Below are 19,897 nucleotides of genomic sequence, written 5' to 3'. Positions count from 1 at the left end.
TGTTTGCACATATTCTGTAAGTTTGCTTTCATAGGGCTTAATGTACATTCAAACATCGAAATTAACAACAGCCAGCCCTTCCCATTGTACCTTCAAGGGATTTTTTCATTTTTCACTGAAGTGTCTGCACTATACAAGCCAAGAAAAAAATCTATTGTAGTTATAAAAAAATGTTTCGTAGCTTCTGCAAAAAATAATGTGCTTGTTTGTAACGTTTTTACTGTGCGCATATCATCCCTCATTACTATAAGTTTGGATCAACATTGCCCTTTGCAAACCAGTGAGCTGTGTTTTTGTAGTGACCTAGCTGGTCTTGTAGTTTTGTGCGCAGACTCAGTAGAGCTAAAACGAACAACTTAGAGGGTCAGATCCCTTGTTTTGACTTGAATGCGGAGTTGAGTTTTTCTCGATGTCAGATTTGCTCCAGTTACTTTTTCAGTCATTTTAGAATGGGGAAAATAACAAACAGAAAGGTTGGTTGTCACCGACAGTTAATTTTAGGGTTTATTTGCTCTGAAAAATGAGTCAGTGTCTGTTTACTGAATTCAAAAACCGGGCCATGTGCCCATTGACACCACACCACAGCTTGCTTCAATGCTTATGCAGTCTGCACTGGGCACGTTTCTGTACCAGTAAAGTCCAATATTAAGTCCAATTTTTCGTGTCAATTTTGCCATCGGAATTATTTTCAGTGTTATGGACATTCATATGATGCACAAAACCTTCAGTTTGTCTCCTTTTCTCGATCGTGCAGAGATGATGTGACACAGAAACCTTATCGGGCGAGGGCAATGAACTTTTGTGAACGTAACTCTCAACACTGGCTGATAGGCTTTCATATGCAAAATCAGCGTACGGAAATTTACGCGTGGTATTGTTTCAACAACATTTTTTTGTAGATCAAAACGTATCAAAATCAAACTAAAATTAGTTTCATGCGTTTCACGTTTTTTCATATCATTATTTTACTTCCGGGTTTACGAAGCTCTAAAAAGTCTAGGGTGGGGGGGATAAAATTGGGGTAGGTCGGGTAATCGGAACAGCACATATTTTTTATTTTGGCCTTATCAAAGTCACAAACAAGTGCCAAAGTGAAGTATCAAACCTCAAAACAAGCACACTATTGTTTGGTGTTGGAACATGTCAATCGGGAACGGTTTTATCGTTCCTGGCGGTAAAATTCCACTTGGATTTCGCTACGTAAATGAACATTAAAAGAGTTGGATTTTTGAGCGTACAATGCCTAGTACAATGATCTAGTACAATGCCGTCTTTTCATCACTGTCATTTTGCTACCGTCAAAATAAGCAGATTTTTGAACATCTTGATCAAGTAAGTATGAATCGAATATTTCGATGTCATTTGGCTACCATAACATGAACATTACGATAGTCATGTTTTTGAACGTGTCGATCAAGTACGATTCGCTCATTTCACGTGGTGAAAAAATCGTTCCTTTCCACGGGTATCGCAAATGCACTCGACACAAGAAGACAACCTGATTTCCAAGGAGATTCCGGTACTTGATGACGACTTATCAAATGAAACCGTGGGACTTGTGTTTGATGACAAGGGGGAAGATGAGATATAGACTTCAACGGGTTTGACTTTGATGAAGAGGGCAATTGTATCGACAAACGCGACATCCGAAGTTTCTTCCACGCATTAACTGAAAATTCTTTGAATTTCTTTCGTTATCAATTTTGTACATAGTTTTTCTCATGTTATAAATGTATTTATTGTTTGAACGGCATTTCTTGCTTGTGTGTGTCCTTTTCCTGAACTAGTCCCGGCAATGAGTAGGCGATAGTGTAACAGATTTTCAAGATTATGCATGCTTTCGAAGTCTTGCGAGGGAAAAATACCGAACTTCATAAACGACCCTAACACTTACAGTTAGAACATAAACGTGCATGTTCGTACCATTCCGAACAGTTGATCATAGATGACTGAATTCCACATCAAGAGACATTTCGTTTATCGATACAAATAAAAAAAAACTTCAAAGATTTATTGCCAAAAATTCAATTCATCAAATTGTAAGCATATTTGCGTAGCAATCTTTCGTCTCGGCCAGCCGATGCTTCAACACTTTATCAGTTCGAGCCTAGCGCCTGCCTGTTCGTAAGATCACATTTCGTTTCGAGATACGGTTAGACTTTTTGAAACTACCGTAGGAGCAAAATAATAAAACTCACAACGTGTAATTGTTTGGTTATTTTAAGGAGTACGCTAATTGAAAATCGTAAATAGAAAACATCGGACGGACACCACAACATGCATGTGCGGAACAGAATTTTACCCTGACCTCATGCACTGACACCTTTGACCTATTAGGTGAAATGACCAATCACAGCCAGCGGAACTTTAGGGACTTTCCCTAAATTTATTGTCTGACCTTTGCGGCCATGCTATGCACTGCTATGGGGAGCTAGCCGCTGCTGGATCGTACTTGTTGCAACGAAGTATCGTGGTGATTATCTATACACGAAACACGAAGATTTATTGCTATCGTATTGTTTAGCAAAAGAGGGTATGGCAAATACGCTAACTTTCAAAACTTGTCGATCTCCATTAGGCCTAATTTATACCGTACAGATTCGACTGTCAGTATCGACGCAGCATGGCCATGAGTCGATATCACAAAGTATGATGTGCCTGCAGCGTTCGCGTGAATAAAAAACATTGGCATAAAATGTGCATAACATTGCATTAATTAGCATAAATTAACTACCACGTTCGATTTCGCGGTGACATCCGTTTATACAACCCCACCATGTTTTCTGTCACCTTTGGTTCTGAAAAGGGGGTTTTAGAATCGGAGGAATACGGTATTTTCAGCTTTACCTGTTGGTGATCAGTTTGGGGCAATGTGGCATTGTTTTGGGGCGAAATGGTTTGGGGCAACGTGACTTTAGGGACGAAGTGGTTTTGGTATGAGGTTGATTTGGTGCGAAGTGGTTTTGGTGCGAAATGGTATGGGGTGAGATGGTATGGTGCGAAGTGTCTGGGAACCGGATATTGCTGCTCTCAGAGCAGCATTGTAGATAGGATAGGAAATGTCTGCCCTGAGGGAAGCTCTGATATATTGCCACCCTCAGGGCAGATTGGTAGATATACACTATGCAATACTTTATGGATAGGAAATTATGTCTGCCCTGAGGGCAGCTCAGATATAATGCTGCTCCCAGGGCAGATTTATAGATATATACTATGCAATGCTGTAAGGACAGGAAATACACTTTACTTTACTTTACAATCCTTTACTTTATTGCTCAACAACACACTCAAGGAGTGTGGTCAGGCAAAATTTACAAATATATGTCTGCCCTTGAGGGCAGCTCAGACATATTGCTGCCCTCAGGGCAGACATAAATTTCCTATCCTTTAAAGTATTGCAAAGTGTATATCTACCGATCTGCCCTGAGGGCAGCAATATATCAGAGCTGCCCTAAGGGCAGACATACATTTCCTATCCTTACAGCATTGCATAGTGTATATCTACCGATCTGCCTTGAGCGCAGCAATATATCTGAGCTGCCCTCAGGGCAGACATATATATCCTATCCTTACATCATTGCATAGTGCTACCAATCTGCCCTGAGAGCCTCAGGGCATCCTAATCTACCAATCCTATTATCCTATCTGCCAATCTGCCCTGAGGGCAGCACTATATCTGAGCTGCCCTAAGGGCAAACACATAGCCCTACGAGTATGGCGAGAGTGTCTGGCTTTGGCTACGCCGCCTCCACCTCCGGAGGTGGGAGGCGGCGTAGCCAAAGCCAGACACTCTCGCCATACTCGTAGGGCTAGGCAGGCACACAGTTCCTCAGTGACGACTGAATGCACAGTTGTGCACGTTTACTCTGCTCTGAGCTGCCCTTATGGGACAGGGTTGCTGCGAAAACGAGCCCTGCCACTCCAATGACCAAGCTACCCGAGTGGTAGCTGCAAAATTGTAGCTCTACGGTGAGGCGGTCGGTGAGTTTGGGTTTTAGCGACCTCGCTCACCAGTAGAGCTATAATGCCGAAGGCCCTGAAGCATACAAAATAAGCACGCTGCACATGGCACGGCATTTTGATGTAAAATCCCATATATTTACTGCATTTGGTTATACTGATTTATCACTACTGAAGATTAAACACTATACTACACTAACCTTGTCGTGTATGGGGTTTGGTATTTGTTCAAATACGTTGGTCGCGTTCCAAAAACATTTCTTGGAGCCGCCATTTCCACTTCCGGTAATGGCAGCTCCCAGAAACACGCTCAATGTTTATGGAACGCGATCGACGTGTCTGTGCTTATACCAAACCCCATAAACTACAAGGTTAGTGTAGTATAGTGTAGTATAGCCTTCAGTAGTGATAAATCGGTACGACCAAATGCAGTAAATATGTGGGATTTTACATGAAAATGCCGCGCCATGTGTGGCGCGCTTATTTTGTATGCTACAGGGCCTTCGGCATTGTAGCTCTACTGGTGAGCGAGGTCGCAAAAACCCAAACTCACCGACCGCCTCACCGTAGAGCTACAATTTTGCAGCTACCCGAGTGGCAAAGGCTACGGATTCGCAGCAAGGGACAGGGCTGCCCTCAGGTCATTTTTCAGTTGCAACTTCTACCGTCTGCACAGACATTCGACTCAATGCAAGCAAACCGTCACCGATGCAGAGTTTAACACTCAGCATCAGTGACGATTACACGGTTTACAACCATTGAGTCAAATGCGCTTGGAGTCGAATGCCTGTGGCTGATGGGGTTAGAGTAACTCACCCTGGAACTTATATGTTCACATTCCCTATTAATTCACGGTGTGGTGTGCGAAAGGACTGGATTGACTTCAGCGAAGCATTTACCAAAGTGAAAAATCTGAGTATAGGATGACCGACAGAAGAGGTAGATGAGGCAACAACAACAACGTGCGGAGGGTTCAATGTTAAAGGTCGCAAATCCTCGATCACAACTCAAATATGGCCTTCTGAGATTTATTTCTGTTCAATGTATTTAACCTTCTGTTTAAGAAGCATTATATGAAGATAATTTTTATGCAAATGAAAATAAAGGAAAAGCTTTGAATAATAAATAATGTGACATGAATTGTATACTTAAATCATGGTTACTCACTCATTCGTGTGGAATGAGGCTATTCACAGGTTGTGAGAGTTGATGATGGCGGCCGGTCAGCGAAGTTGCAAGTCGCTAAAAGGAGACGATGACGACTACACCAGTGTATCGAAATTGAGACATTTTGACACTTTGTAAGTATAAGTATGTACTGCGGCAGACGAACTAAAAATCATGAAAATGTAATCGAGGGGTCCTACTGCATTAGGCAGAACCACGGGCGTGCTTTTTTCTGGGTAGTTTGTGTAGTTTCTGCCGGTCGTCACTGCCCGTCACTGCCCGTCGACTGCCCGTCAGGAAATTAACCTTCCAATTACTGTAATCTGTCGATATATCAATACCAAAGACCACTTATGTAATAGAAAGCTACAAAATAAGAGTCTGTTTTACTCCAAATGCCCGAGTCCTGTCTCAGAACTAACGTGAATATTGGAGCGCTAAGTTCTCTACTCGACGGGCAGTGATGATAGGCAGTGTTCGGACATCGATTACGATCAGCGTTGCCACTCGTTCGCAAATCAACGTTGTTGGGGTCTGGGACGACAATTTTGTTTGGTTGTATAGTAAGTAATGTTTTTGATATGAGATATCAACTGATTACAGTCGTTGAAAGGTAAATTTCCCGACGGCAGTGACGGGCAGTGGTCGGACCTCGACGGGCAGTATGTATGGCCAATGGTGATGCATGTACGATCACACGATTAGCGTTGCTACTCGTTCGAAAATCAACATTTTTCGGATCTTGGAATATTATTTCGTTCGTTTTTACAAAGAGTAGTGGTCTTTGGTATTGAAATATCGACTGATTACAGTAATTGGAAGGCTAATTTCCTGACGGGCAGTGACGGGCAGTAATTAGTAGGACCCGTTTCTGCTACGTTCCAACCCCGGTTCCGACGACGTTCTCTTCCGTAGCCTTATCACGAAATTTAGATTGAGTGATCATAGTTCACACTTGGCGCACCAGTTATTGGAACACCAAATTAGGTAATTACCCAGCAACTTGGCTGAGTACTTTGCTATTTGAGCTGGCATTTACCTAAACAAGGGTCTGTTTTATTGTCTGAACAGCCAACCAAACAAAAAGGCAGATCGTCCATGTAGCCGACACGAACACGAAGTGTCTGTTACCGGCTACCAAAAACTATGAAAAATAGTAAAGAATGAGCTACAAAATCACTATCAGTTTTAAGTTGCAGGTAGAATAAGTCTGTGCCTTTGTAAAAAATACTATAAAAATAGTAGAAAGTGAAGAACCAGCTGAAAGTTAGTTGAGGAGACCTTGACCGCATATCATTTGCATCTCATTGTCGGCTACATGGACTGTGTGCCCAAAAAAATATCATTGATTTGGCCAGTTCGTTACCACTCTAAATTTAGAGGTTCGTTTGCGCAATCGCAGATTGGATGACCTCGGTGAACTTTGATATGCGCATGCGTATTCAATCCCAGAATGCATCAAACAGATTACAGTGGGAATCTATGTATAGTCCAGTCAATCTACGAGATTTTGGCACCTAACCCACCACAAATTGCAACAGAATTTTTTTCTTCAGAATGCATTTTAGAGAGGTACCCAGAACAGCATATTAAAAGTTTACTCGAATCCACCTTGGGGAAATATGCCTAATTTGCATAAATCAAATATGGCGGCCAACTATCCGACAAAATAACATAATTGGCCATATATCACATGTTAAACAAGCTATTTCAGTGATTTCAAAGTCTGACACTAGTTATTTGGCTTGGGGAATCATTTTGGAGGTATAATGTTTCATATAGGCACTTCACTAATTTGCATAATTCCAATATGGCGGCCAGCATTCCTACAAAAGATATTTTCGGTCATATACCACGTATTAAACCAGTTATTTCAGTGATTTCAAAGTTAAAAGTATATTTGTTTGGCATGAACAAACAGTTTTTGAGATGCAATGATTTCCATAGGTACTTCGTTAATTTGCATAAATCCAATATGGTGGTCAACATACCTACAAAGGACATTTTCTGTCATATACCACGTATTAACCCTTTGAGCGCCGGTCTATTTTTGTTAACTTTATAAAATGTACCACAGTCATTTTACCAGCTATTTTGCCAACATTTTGATAAAAAAATGTAGCTGATGAAAAATGATATCCGTTTGGTCCAAAATTATGAAAAAAAAAATGTACAGAAAAGTTAACAGAAATTGGTAAAATATTGCATAAAATTTTGGTCAAAAAATTACAGCAGTCAAAGGGTTAAACAATTAAGCTATTTCTGTGATTTCAAAGTTAACAGTGTATTTCTTTGGCATAGACAAAAGATTTTCAAGATGCAATGATTTGCATAGGTACTCCCTAATTTGCATAAATCAAATAGGGTGGCCAACATACCTACAAGCGACATTTTCTGTCATATGCCACGTATTAACCCTTTGAGCGCCTGTCTATTTTTGTCAACTTTATAAAATGTACTACAGTCATTTTTTCTGCAATTTACCAAAATTTTAATAAAAAATCTGTAGCTGATGAAAAATGATATCCATTTGGTCCAAAATTATGAAAAAACGGACAGAAAAATTCACAGAAATTGGTAAAAATATTGCATTAAAATTTTGATGTAAAAATTACAGCAGTCAAAGGGTTAAACAAGCTGTTTCTATGATTTCAAAGTTAAAAGTGTATTGCATATGCATGGAAACACAATTTTTGGCTTGCAATGATTTGCGTTTGCACTTTGTTAATTTGCATGAATCCAATAGGGCGGCCAATATACCTACAAAAGACATTTTCTGTCATATATCACGTATTAAACAATCTATTTCAGCCGTTTTGAAGTTTAAAGAAATTTCTTGAGCATAAACTATCACCTTTAGCGGTTCAATGTTTTTAAAAGACACTTTGATAACATTGACAAATAAATTATGGCTACCTAATTAATACCCAAATAGCTTCTAATATAAATAGGGTTCTGGTAGAGTTTTTTGCAATAGGAGTATCAAGAATAAAACTGTTAAGAAGGTACTGCACCCAACAAAGCGTATTGTGCTCCAAACGAAAATTGCAAATATTCATCCAATTTCGATTAATTTGTTAACCCAAGTTTAAAAAATTGGTCAGGTCCACCTTTTAGCCTGGCAAGCAGTCGTAAGTTGCACGATATAGAAGTGTTAATGTATACAAATGTATTCACCCGACTTCCTGCTTCCCTTTTATCCCAATTTCAAGATTTCCAAAGCACTTAACTCCAGTCTGGCTGGGTCAAACTTTCCGAGATTTACACATCATATTCTTTATATGCTATATAACAAAACAACTATTTTTTTTGCCATAAAATTCTTACATTTTGAATAAGAGGCATTTTTATTTTGCTAATCATGATTTTAAGAACTTTTTTGAATGTCAGTCTTTTAACCCATGCCATATTAGAATGAGGATAGATAATGAAAAATAAAATTGTCGTTTTTTTTCCACATATACTCTTGTTTCAAGTGAAGTATTACATTTTACAAAGTAGTTTCTATGGGTTTCCTTGTCATCTTAGACAAGAAATATTCCTTTGAAAAAAATTGTGTTGGCAACGCGCAGCTCCATCTTATGTCCTTGAACATTTATTTTTAAAAATGTGGAAAATATACTATAAATTTACTTACAATAACGATCCACTTAAGAATAAAAGTTTATTTTACAAGGTGTCTATGATACCTGAATTTGTTAACATGCTCCATTAACATATTGTATTTTGAAAAGAGTGTTAAAGTGAATTTGGTAAAATTACATATCTGACTTCCGAACGGATTAAAATACGTATATGTTGATGTGCTTTTACTATTGAGGTGTAAGAGAGTCATGCAAATTAAATTATTTTGTGATTTTTCTATATATGACAACCGTTAATGATTGTTAGTCATCTAATAATTATCTCTCTCCTCTGATTTTTATTTATGTTTTATAGTCTACAGTGTCAAAACATGTAATCTGTAATGTTTGCTATTTTAAAAAAGTCGTGTACAAAAAGCTTAGTTTTAATTTAGACTGAGCCCCCTTCTTATGGACGAGTGCACCTTTGTACATCCCCCAAGATGATAGGCAAGAATTCATCACATATAACAGCAAAAATACAATAAAAATAAACACAACAAAAATAATAATAAAAATGCAGAAACAAAAAATTGTGTGATCAAAAATAACAAATGACACAAGACAGACAAATTAAAACTTAGCTCTGTTGCCAAACAATGTCAGACTCTTAAAAACTTGATCAACACAGACTCACAAAAATTGAAAACAGCATGCTTAGCGAAGGTTTAACATTAATTCAAACAACGCATCAGCCCAACAGAATCCAACTGTTACACGATACAAAAATGTACATCTGGAAAAATGACACTTGGAAAAACGACTACTGGTGTACTTGTTTGTATTGTGTAATAGTTGGATTCTGTGTTTGGATTAATTATAAGCCTTTGCTAAAGCATGCAGTATTCAGTTTTTGTGAGTTTGCGTGTCCTAAGTTTTTATGAATTTGACATTGTTTGCAATAGTGCTAAGTTTTAATTTGCGCGTATTATGGCATTTTTTTCATTTGGTCATATCATTTTTCTGTTTTTTAGCTTTGTTGTGTTTATTGTATTTTTGCTGTTAAGTTTAATGACTTCTTGCATATCATCAAGGAGGGGGGGTAGGTCTTATAAAGATGCGCCCATCGATAAGAAAGGGGTTCAATCTAAATTAAAAACTTAAGATGTTGAACACGTCTTTTTTAACAGTAAACATTAGAGATTACATTTTTTGACACTGTACAGTGTTAAACACCCATACGAATTAAAAAAATGCCGTACACAGATGAACCCAATGTTATAATCAGAAAGAGAATATATTATTTAGAAGACTAACAATCATTAACAGTCATATATATAGAAAAATCAAAATTTTAAAAATAAATGTCCAAGGACAACAGTTTCTTCTCGATAGATTCCTAGTGCTAAAACCTATATCAAACCCTTATTTATATTAGAAGCTATTAAGAAATGGGCATTAATATGGCAGCCATATTTAATTTATGCAAACTATCAAAGGGTCTTTGTGAAAATTGAACCACTGAAAGTGTTTCTTCATGTACAAGAAAAATATTAAAACCTTAAAATCACTGAAATAGCTTGTTTAATGTGTGGTATATGACCGACAATGTCCTTTGTAGGAATGTTGGCCACCATATTGGATTTATGTAAATTAACAAAGTGCCCATGCAAATTATTGCATCTCGAAAATCGTTTGTTCATGCCATAGAAATATACATTTAACTTTGAAATCACTGAAATTGCTTGTTTAATACATGGTATATGACCAAAAATGTATCTTGTAGGAATGTTGGCCGCCATATTGGAATTATGCAAATTAGTGAAGAGCCTATATGAAACATTATACCTCCAAAATGATTCCCCGAGCCACTAGTGTCAGACGTTGAAATCACTGAAATAGCTTGTTTAACATGTGATATATGGCCAATTATGTTATTTTGTCCTATTGTTGGCCGCCATATTTGATTTATGCAAATTAGGCATATTTCCCCAAGGTGGATTCGAGTAAACTTTTAATATGTTGTTCAGGGTACCTCTCGAAAATGCATTCTGAAGAAAAAAATTCTGTTGCAATTTGTGGTGGGTCTAAATCTATTTTGACTGGACTAGTACGTACGTATTGCAAAACATGAAATTCGAAAAACTTTTCCGCGTTGGCACATCTTTCAAGCCCTAGCTGCACCTATGGTTCTCAATGTTAGAAATATTTGTTGTAGGCTGTTTTAAGAAATAACACTTTTTTTTTTACGTACCAAGTACTCATAAAAATTGCAAAATAGTATCGGGCGAGTTGGCATCGGGCGAGTCGGTATCGGGCGAGTTGGAATCAGACGAGTTGGAATCGGGTGAGTTGGTTCTGGGCGGGTTGGAAAAGGTGCGAGTTGACTGGTACCCGGTAGGCTAATAATGCCGGGACCGATCACTTACCGAAGGTAAATAGGTTGTTTACACACCAATTTCAAGCTGATTTAGACCTCAATGTTCGCTTTGCCGTACATTTTCGTCCGTGTTCATAACTGAGCGCCCATTCATTGGTAAATTCCCGGGGACAATTCATTGGTATTATCACTGTATGTACTATACTGATGAAATTTCGGAATGCGAATTAAGTTGAACTTGAAGGCGACGTGCAAAGTAACTGATTTCACTCCGTGCCCAATGTGTCTAGGTCGGTTCTGAATGTGTGACATACACGTGTTTGACTAACAGCAGTGTATCTGTATTAAAACCTGTATCTCGAGCATGCTGAAGCTTAACATATTTACGATGTGGTTTAACTTTATAAGGGACAGTGGAAAGTACGAAGTCAATGTCAACCCCTACCCACGTACTACCCTAGTGTGGGGTATTTGGAAATAATCTTATGAAGTTTGATAAATGCCTCAACCCTGGGAAAGACAACTTGGAAACATTCAGTCAATAAACATAGCTCTTTATCAAAAATCTGCACTTCCAAAGTCTTTGAACCATCCACAGTTCGGAGATCATCAATTTCGCTGGCTTGACCAGGCGAAACGAATACAATTTGGAAGGGTAACCGATTTTCAAAAATGTCCCCCAACGTCCCCATCAACTTAGCTCAATGAAACTGCCATCCTTTGTTCATCTATATTTATCGATTGAATAACTTGAATGACATTGCTCACAAAAAACATAAGTACGCGAAAATGGGACATTTTTGAACTGCAGGTGCTTGACCTGTCACTGCCGATACTGAAAACATTGAGGTCACGATCGCACTACGTCAAACAGAAAGCTCGAAAAGTTGGCAAATTACGACTTATCATGCTCTCTTGCTGCCATGATGTTGTAGTGAGGTTAGTCACGAGGTTAACCACGACCGAATTTTTCCTAACTTGGCCTTGCATAGCGTTAAAACAAAGGCCGAAATTAGCCAATGTCCCAAACCAGACACGAAGACTTCGAAGTCAGTGACGTAATCGAGTTGAGATCTGGGCATGCGCAGTCGTTCGAAAACGACCCTCCAAATTAAGAGTGGCAACGAACTGTTGGTGTTAACCTGATGTTTTCTCCGGCAATTTTGGAACACAGAAGACGCCGGGCTTGAAGGACGTCGCCAGCTTGATAGGGTAGAGTTGACTTTCAGATCCTCAGATTCAGATCCTCAAATTCAGACCTCAGATTCAGACCTCACATCTCAGATACTATATCTTAAGACGCAGATTCGAATTTACAAGCCTTTTACAATACAGTGTTTCATCTAGGATGCTACACCAGGGGGGATTGGTCCCCCTCTACTGTAATTTTTGAGGGGGATTTTAAAATTTTTGGGGGGATTTAACTGAAACATATAATGACATCTTTATACGTAAGTTGTAATGTTGCAGTGATGTTACTTGTATTATACATACTACAAGCCATAAATAACTTGCTTACACAATCCAAGCTGCTGGCTGCAAACACCATCCTCTATAAGATTATTTCAAAAGTCAACAAATTTGCGTATCACTGTTGTGAATGTATAGGGCTTCCAAGAGTGGCAGACAGCTCATTAATATTCATAAGCATTACTATTCCTAAAAAAATTGAAGCATATTCTGTATGCTAAATTATACTGTATGTTTGTTTGCACATATTCTGTATGTTTGCTTTTTCAGGGCTTAATGTACATTCAAACATAAAAATTAACAACAGTTAGCCATTCCCACTGTACTTTCAAGGGATTTTTTTTCATTTTTCACTGAACTGTCTGCACTACAAAAAGCAAGAAAAAACTTTTGTAGTTATAAAGGAATGTTTTGTAGCTTCTGAAAAAAATAGTGTACTTGTTTGTCACATTTTTACAGTGCTTATATCATCCCTCACTACTGTAAGTTTGGATCAACATTGCCCTATACACCTCTTTCATAAGTAGCGCCCTCTGGCGGCCATTTTTATGAATGACGTCATTCGGGGGCAACGAACCTTCCATTTGAATGCGGAAGACAATTTGTTATGTAACCGGCGACTGCTACGCTGACGAGTTTACCGCCAACCCTGGTCAATGTCCAAATGGCTGCCAATATGGTAAGTTTAGTTTCTTTTTCCCAGTCAATGCCAGGAAATACGTTTCAAAGTTAATTCTGCCGTTATTTTAAAGTAAAAACAAAAATTCCATCAATGTCATGTCATATCACCAGGCTAATGACCGCGGGTCTAAGGACTCCATAAGGGCACTGTCAGTGGTGCTGTTGTGATTGTAAGCATGCATTAAGGCTGTGACAAAATACAACTTAAAACGGACTCTGTTTCTTAAGCAGATTTGAGCAACTGAATGTGATAATTTTTAGAAATAACTCATGCAGTTAAAACTTTGATCAAAATTAAATGGAGAGCACCAAGTTGGCAAGGATGACTGAAACATTAAAATAAGTGATTGCAAATATAACATGATGATACCATATGATCACTGACATTTTTTTTATTTTTTTAAAAAAAATTCAGCTTCTCTGTTCAACTTCAAAGAATTCTGGGAAGACCCAAAAAAATTGTGCTGTCCCACTCTGTCCCAGTTATGGCAAGATTCATGTACCTGGTCATGGAGATGTGACTTATCATAAAATTCCACAAAAGGAGGAAATAAAAAAACTATGGCTTGCAAAAATAAGGCGAGATGAAGACAAGACCTTCAAGGTATGTATGTGAAAGCTATATGTTAAATTAACTAACTGAACAGTCTTACTTTTGTGATAATATATATACTTTAGAATGAAATAGGATTTGTGTTCAGTAGTTGCTTTAAAGATAGCAAAGGTCACTGTCACAATATACTGTATCTTATAAACTCTACTCTGATAAGTATGTTGATTGACACATCAAATCCATTCACTAATAAGGTTAATTACTTGTTTATGTTTCAGGTTGGAAATCATACTGTTGTTTGTTCTCTCCATTTTAAAGATGAGGATATGGAATTCCATCAGTTTAGTGGTAGGAGAACCCTTCACCCTGGTGCTGTGCCATGCATTTTTAAATGTTGGGAAGGTGTACCCCATTTAAAATCTATTCCAAAACCAACTCGCCCACTGAATGCACTTCAACTCGCCAGATTTTGTAAACCAATGGCCCAGAGTAGTTCTGCTGAACATTGTGAGTCTGATGATATTTGTGTGACATCCGAAGATGTAGTGGCTAATAAAAAAGCGTCGTGTACTTCAAGTTTTGAACATTTGAAAAAGGAAATAGAGGAACTTAAAAACAAAATCAAACTGTTAACTGTTGAGAACCATCGTTTAGAGACTGCCCTTCACAATTCAGAGTTTTCTATTGAGAATGTGAAAGATTGTGATGTTTGTTTTTATACAGGTTTTCCAAATAGAGAAGTTTTTAAATCTCTCCTAAAATATGTAAATCCAGGTCCCAATGGTGAAAACCTTGTAAATGTTCGTCAGACATCAAGTTCCCACCAGAATACAGGCACAAAGATTGGGAGACCAAGAAAGCTCTCAGTTGAAAACCAGTTTTTCCTTTTTTTATGTCGAGTACGATTAGGCCTTTTTGAGCGTGACCTATCATACAGATTTTCAGTTTCTGTCACTACTGTGAGCAATACTGTTGTATCCTGGTCAAATTTTCTTTATCTTCGACTTGGCTCCATAAATATATGGCCTTCTAAGCAGGTTGTTATAAACACAATGCCAGATTCCTTTAAAGATAAGTATCCTGATACCCGTGTTATCATTGATGCAACTGAGATAAAAATTGAAATGCCATCATCATTAATGTTAAAATCTCAGTCATATTCCAATTACAATCGACAAACACACTGAAAGGACTCATCGGAATAACCCCTGCTGGCAACATAAGCTTTGTTTCTCAGCTGTACACTGTCAGTATTTCAGATCGTGAATTGACAATCAGAAGTAGCATCCTGAAAATTCATTTGACCCAGGGGACCGAGTATTGGCTGATAAAGGCTTTGAAATTCAAGATCTACTAGACCAAATAAATGTTAAATATTCCACCGTTTCTTGGGCAACAGGGGCAAATGACGGATGATGATGTCTTTGAAACTCAGCAAATTGCTGCAGAAAGAATACATGTGGAAAGAGCAATAAACAAAGTGAAAAATTTCCATATATTTGATTCAGTGATCCCGATGTCATTAACAGGGTCAATCAATCAGATTTGGACAGTGTGTGCAATACTAACCCTCTTTCAGAATCCAATCATTTCTGTGCCTAATTAAAGGGACCATAGCTGCAACACTTTTGATGATCATACTGTCAGTTACTTATTCTGTTCTTCATATCAGCTATTGTTTCTTGTCATTCTCAATAAAAGATTTTTAAATGTCACATATTCAGAATTACAGTACATACAGTGTGTATACATGTTAAGTTCAAGTGCTGTTGTTTAGTATTAAATTAAGGAATTTGGAGAGGTAAATTTGAAAGTCATTTCTCTAAATTTCCAATTTTTAGATTCTTCTTTATAACTATTATCAAGATGTGTAATAAAATATGAGAGTCACCGCAGTCATTTATGAGATACAAGACAATGAATTGTAACATTTATGAGAACAAAATGCTGAGTCAGCATTTTTTCACCAGTGCTTTTCTGTGGACAAATTCACTCAATGCCGTCTATCTCAAAATTAAGTGCGGTGACCATACAATATTATTTTATCTCAATTGTTGATTTTCTGACTGAGCTATGTGCAAATTTTCATGAAAATGACAATGGTACAAGTTGCTTTTCCAGTAATTCTCGGTGTAATCCTATGGGAAGGGACAAATTCCATGTATACACCCTTAAGTCTGAGCAAAATTCACAAGCCAAAGCTAATAACATTTACTGAGGCCATCTTGATAAGTTGAATACAGGGTGGATTGGAATGATTTAGGGGGTAGAACAAGATTGTACAGTTAATGAAGATGAATTGAATGAATCATCAAAAGTTAGCTACTGTCCCTTTAAGTTTTACACACAAAACAATGAATAAATTTATTTTATAGTTGAGAGCAATCCATGATCTGAAAGTGTTACTGAGTTTTACTACTCTCCTGCAAACTCACTGCTGATATTTGAGATGTGTATGAATTCTCTGAGTTCAAGGTCATTCTGTGACCCCTTTCTGGTGTTTGTTACAGTTATACAGTTATACAGTCTGACAACTTACTGTCAAATTCAGTAAACTATGCCTTTCATCATGTTTACTTTAACTGATGTTTTAAAAATGTACATTCATTTACCAAATAATATTATAATTTTGAAAGATTTCAAAATAAAGGCAAAGAAATGCAACTATAAGATAGACTAATTTTTCTCTTTGATAACAGTTTTATTTGCATCCATATTATTTACATATTTACAAGTACAGTACCTATAATTTCAGATTTTAACAACATCTGTATCACTTGTGTATGAAATTGCCACAGGGATAAAGTGTGTCTCATAAAAATACACAAGTTTTCTCATCATTGACTCCCAGAAAGAAACATCAAATTTAATTCTCTCAACAAGCAAACCTTTATCAGTATATACAATGAAGTCACACCATGACACACCACAGATTCCCATTTGTCCTTGTACTTGTTAGTAGTATCTGTGATCTTTTTTAAGATGTGGCACACCCATCTACAATTTCACAGTAAAATCTTTTGTCACTACAGGCATCTCTGGGACTGACATGTCTATAAGCATATGCACATTTTATTTCTGCTATGCCAACACCACTTTGCTGATCAATTATTTTGACATCTGGTGATGCTCCACACCAGGACATGTATGGATTTACAATCAATCCAGACTTAGAAACAGAAATTTGTCTGCTACTATTTAGCATATAATTTTGATATCTTTTCAAAGCTTTGGCCTCATTTATTAACCATATTTAATTGCAGGAATGTGTTAGAGGTCCTTTGATGACATTAATGTACCTCTCACAAATTTTTAATGTTTTCCATGTTGTCTACGTTTTGTCACATCTCCAAATGTACTACTAGTCAATCTGTTCTGCCTGGCTTCAAACCATTTAGGATTGTTATTTTGACCACGAGTCTGTTCTTCTAAATTAGCCGATTCATCTGAGCTTAATTTAAGTTTATCCATGAACTTGGAAATAATTTCAGTACAAGGACCATTGATATTGAAAACTGGGACAATATTTACAGGAAGTGTTGGGTAGGTTTCAGGAACTGACTCCACAATGATATCAGTACAAATGTTACACAAAACATCAAAATTACCTTCAGTTAGAGATAGTTGATAACTAAGAACACTGCCCATAGGTACTTGAAAACCCATTTTTGTAGGGACCATATCAGTATCAGTATTATCTATACAAGAAGACAGCTGACAAAAACCTAAATTTAACCCCCCAAGATCATTAATTAGCTCTTTCAATGCCTCATTTGAAGTGTGTTGCACAGCCTTCCCTCTGGCTTCATAAAGTGTGCAAATCGCTCCAGATGAGTGTTTCATACCATATTTTGGTTTAATGACATTATATCCCATTATCGGTTCAGGTGCGATTCCATCAGTCCTTGGACGATGCCACTGTTGTGGATTGTCAGTACATGTTCCGGAAACAGGAAATTCTCTCAACTTCAACTTGTTACAATGATCTAGAAGGTATAAAAGCCCAACTACGTGGTTGCAGTAGCCTGCAGCACCCGCCACACATGAACATTTTGAATCCAATACTTCTGCTGTCTCCAAACACAGTGACAAGCTGACAAAATGGGGTGTTTCATTTTTCTTTTGGGACCTGTAGCACTTCCCTTTAACCAAACACTTTGTGTCTGTCTTGCTGATTTTTACATCATGCACATAATTTTCATAAAAAAATTTGTACCCTTTATCCAGTGGCTTTTCAACATAATCCCCAAAAATTTTGCCAGACTTTTTCACATGGTTCATAACTTGAACATAGGAGAAGCCTACTGGAAGTGACTCACAAGAACTGGTCCATTTGTGAACACTAGAAATGTCTGAAGTAGGAGACTTGTCCGGTGTTCCTACACTCCTGCATTTTGGACACCTCAGCCTCTTTGCCCTTGTAAAACACTGTCCTGGATCAGGGTCAACAATAGTATGGACATCATGGTATTTCTTCCGAACCCTTAAATGCAAACAAAGATGTTTTGATAATTAATTAATTAATACATTTATTTATTTATTTATCTATTCATTATTTATTTATGTATCATTTTATTTATTTATTTATTTACTTGCCATACTCAATATGAAATTTTGCATATCAAATAAATAACTACTGTATCTTCCATATGGAAACAAACCATTTAAATATATATATTGAAGCTTGGGTATTTAAATAATAATAATAATAATAATAATAATAATAAAAATAATAAAACACACATATGTGTGTGCATTTGAATGTGATTAAATGTATATATGTAGTAAAATAAAATATATAAGATTATGTATATAAGGTAATAAGAAAATTAATTGTGTAAAATTTAAGATATCAACAATACCATACCCAAAATAATTCCACGATCAGTTTTCAAATAAAGGAAAGTCATGACTAATAAATGAAATTATAAAATTCAGCCCAAGAATTATTCAAAAGTATGATGATACTTGGACCACAGATTTCTAATTTACTTTGTTGTATTTAAGACCATTAGTTTTTCAAACAAATGTATTGCATACTAACCTTGTTATAAGTGTCGCCCTGGTATCTGCAGACTTGTAAACTAGACCTCTGCATTTTAACCAAAACTGAAGTTCAGATTTCTTACATTTTTCGACTTCCTTATGGAGATTGTAGCCTGGTATATCTTCCTCAGTTAGCTGTCAGTTTTGAAAAGAAGATACATCTCAATCATGCTTGTTTGGGCAATTAAATGATTAACAAAATGTTATCAAAATAATAAGCAGTCTATTTCTATCTTTTATGTAAAATAGTCAGTCAGTTGAACCCAACAATACCAAAATTACCTATTTACTTTCATGCAATCCACTTGCAAGAAAATTACTGGATAAAATATTTTTTGCTGCAGTAGTGAACCAGAGGTTATATCCTGGAAACGCACAGTAAGAGTGTTTTGTATGATCAGTGTAATATCGAGCAGAAACAAAGTTTTGTCCACAGACAGATGGTCAGACTGACAGACAGACAGACAGATAGATAGATAGTGGAAAATTATTTACATTTGTGCAAATACAAGCTTCAACACCACTGGCAGTACTGTCATCAAGATTACTCATCATCGTCATTCATTTCTGTTACAGGATATTCCATGTACAGTGTAATCAGTCACCATTTCAAATAGTAAATATCACAGCATCTGTTCAGATGTTGAAAAAAATAAAACAACAAGCTTTAAAAACACAATGTGACAAGTTTTAAAACAAGAAAAGTATTTGAATATAGAATAACTCCATAGAGTCAGTGCTCAAAATCGCCAGTGTCAATAATAAACTTCATGCTCCGGACATCATTCCACTTGCTCATGTTGATTTGATGAATCCGGTAGGCAATGATTCATTGTTTGGGTCATTTCAAGTCACCCACCTTGACTGCTATCCTGATACCGCCAAAGCTACCGTCTCAGTATTTGGTGTACAGGTAGATGTAGGGGTTGAGATGTGAATTTGTTCAAATGAACACATCAGTGTCAAAAATGAGCAAATGAGGTAAGAAAAAGGGAAATACTGCAAGTGTGCAGGAGTGGTGGCAGTGAACTGAATCAGCCCTCACATCTGAATAACAGGATTTTGACCTTTAACCTA

The 19,897-nt window shown here is 37.2% G+C and overlaps 3 protein-coding genes across 8 annotated transcripts in view; 1 reads left to right on the top strand and 2 right to left on the bottom strand.

The window, feature by feature from the left end:
- Positions 1-4,962, bottom strand: part of LOC139117580 (probable tRNA N6-adenosine threonylcarbamoyltransferase) — a 123,771-nt gene extending 118,809 nt beyond the window's left edge. For 3 of the 4 annotated variants that reach the window (XM_070680820.1, XM_070680819.1, XM_070680818.1), the window contains exon 1: positions 4,777-4,961. The gene's annotated coding sequence lies outside the window, so the exon portion shown is untranslated. Of the gene's footprint in view, positions 1-4,776 lie in introns of all 4 variants that reach the window. The other variant, XM_070680822.1, reaches the window with a different exon arrangement.
- A 177-nt stretch (positions 4,963-5,139) lies between these two features.
- Positions 5,140-19,897, top strand: part of LOC139117579 (retinitis pigmentosa 9 protein-like) — a 70,633-nt gene continuing 55,875 nt past the window's right edge. Inside the window, exons 1-4 of one of the 3 annotated variants that reach the window (XM_070680814.1) lie at positions 5,167-5,261; positions 13,000-13,219; positions 13,637-13,825; positions 14,053-16,707. In XM_070680814.1, the coding sequence (XP_070536915.1) occupies positions 13,205-13,219; positions 13,637-13,825; positions 14,053-14,961 (1,113 nt within the window). In that variant the 5' untranslated portion in view covers positions 5,167-5,261; positions 13,000-13,204 and the 3' untranslated portion in view covers positions 14,962-16,707. Of the gene's footprint in view, positions 5,262-12,999; positions 13,220-13,636; positions 13,826-14,052; positions 16,708-19,897 lie in introns of those variants that run through there. The other 2 variants (XM_070680817.1, XM_070680815.1) reach the window with 2 other exon arrangements.
- On the bottom strand, positions 17,087-19,469 carry LOC139117862 (uncharacterized). The gene is made up of 3 exons (XM_070681096.1): positions 19,316-19,469; positions 18,819-18,955; positions 17,087-18,257 (listed from the first exon to the last, which is right to left on the bottom strand). The coding sequence occupies exons 1-3, from the start codon at positions 19,379-19,381 to the stop codon at positions 17,087-17,089; spliced, it is 1,374 nt and encodes a 457-aa protein (XP_070537197.1). The 5' UTR covers positions 19,382-19,469.

This window comes from Ptychodera flava, chromosome 18, assembly GCF_041260155.1.
Source record: "Ptychodera flava strain L36383 chromosome 18, AS_Pfla_20210202, whole genome shotgun sequence".
Taxonomy (NCBI): domain Eukaryota; kingdom Metazoa; phylum Hemichordata; class Enteropneusta; family Ptychoderidae; genus Ptychodera; species Ptychodera flava.
This window is presented reverse-complemented; position numbering and strand designations above follow the sequence as displayed.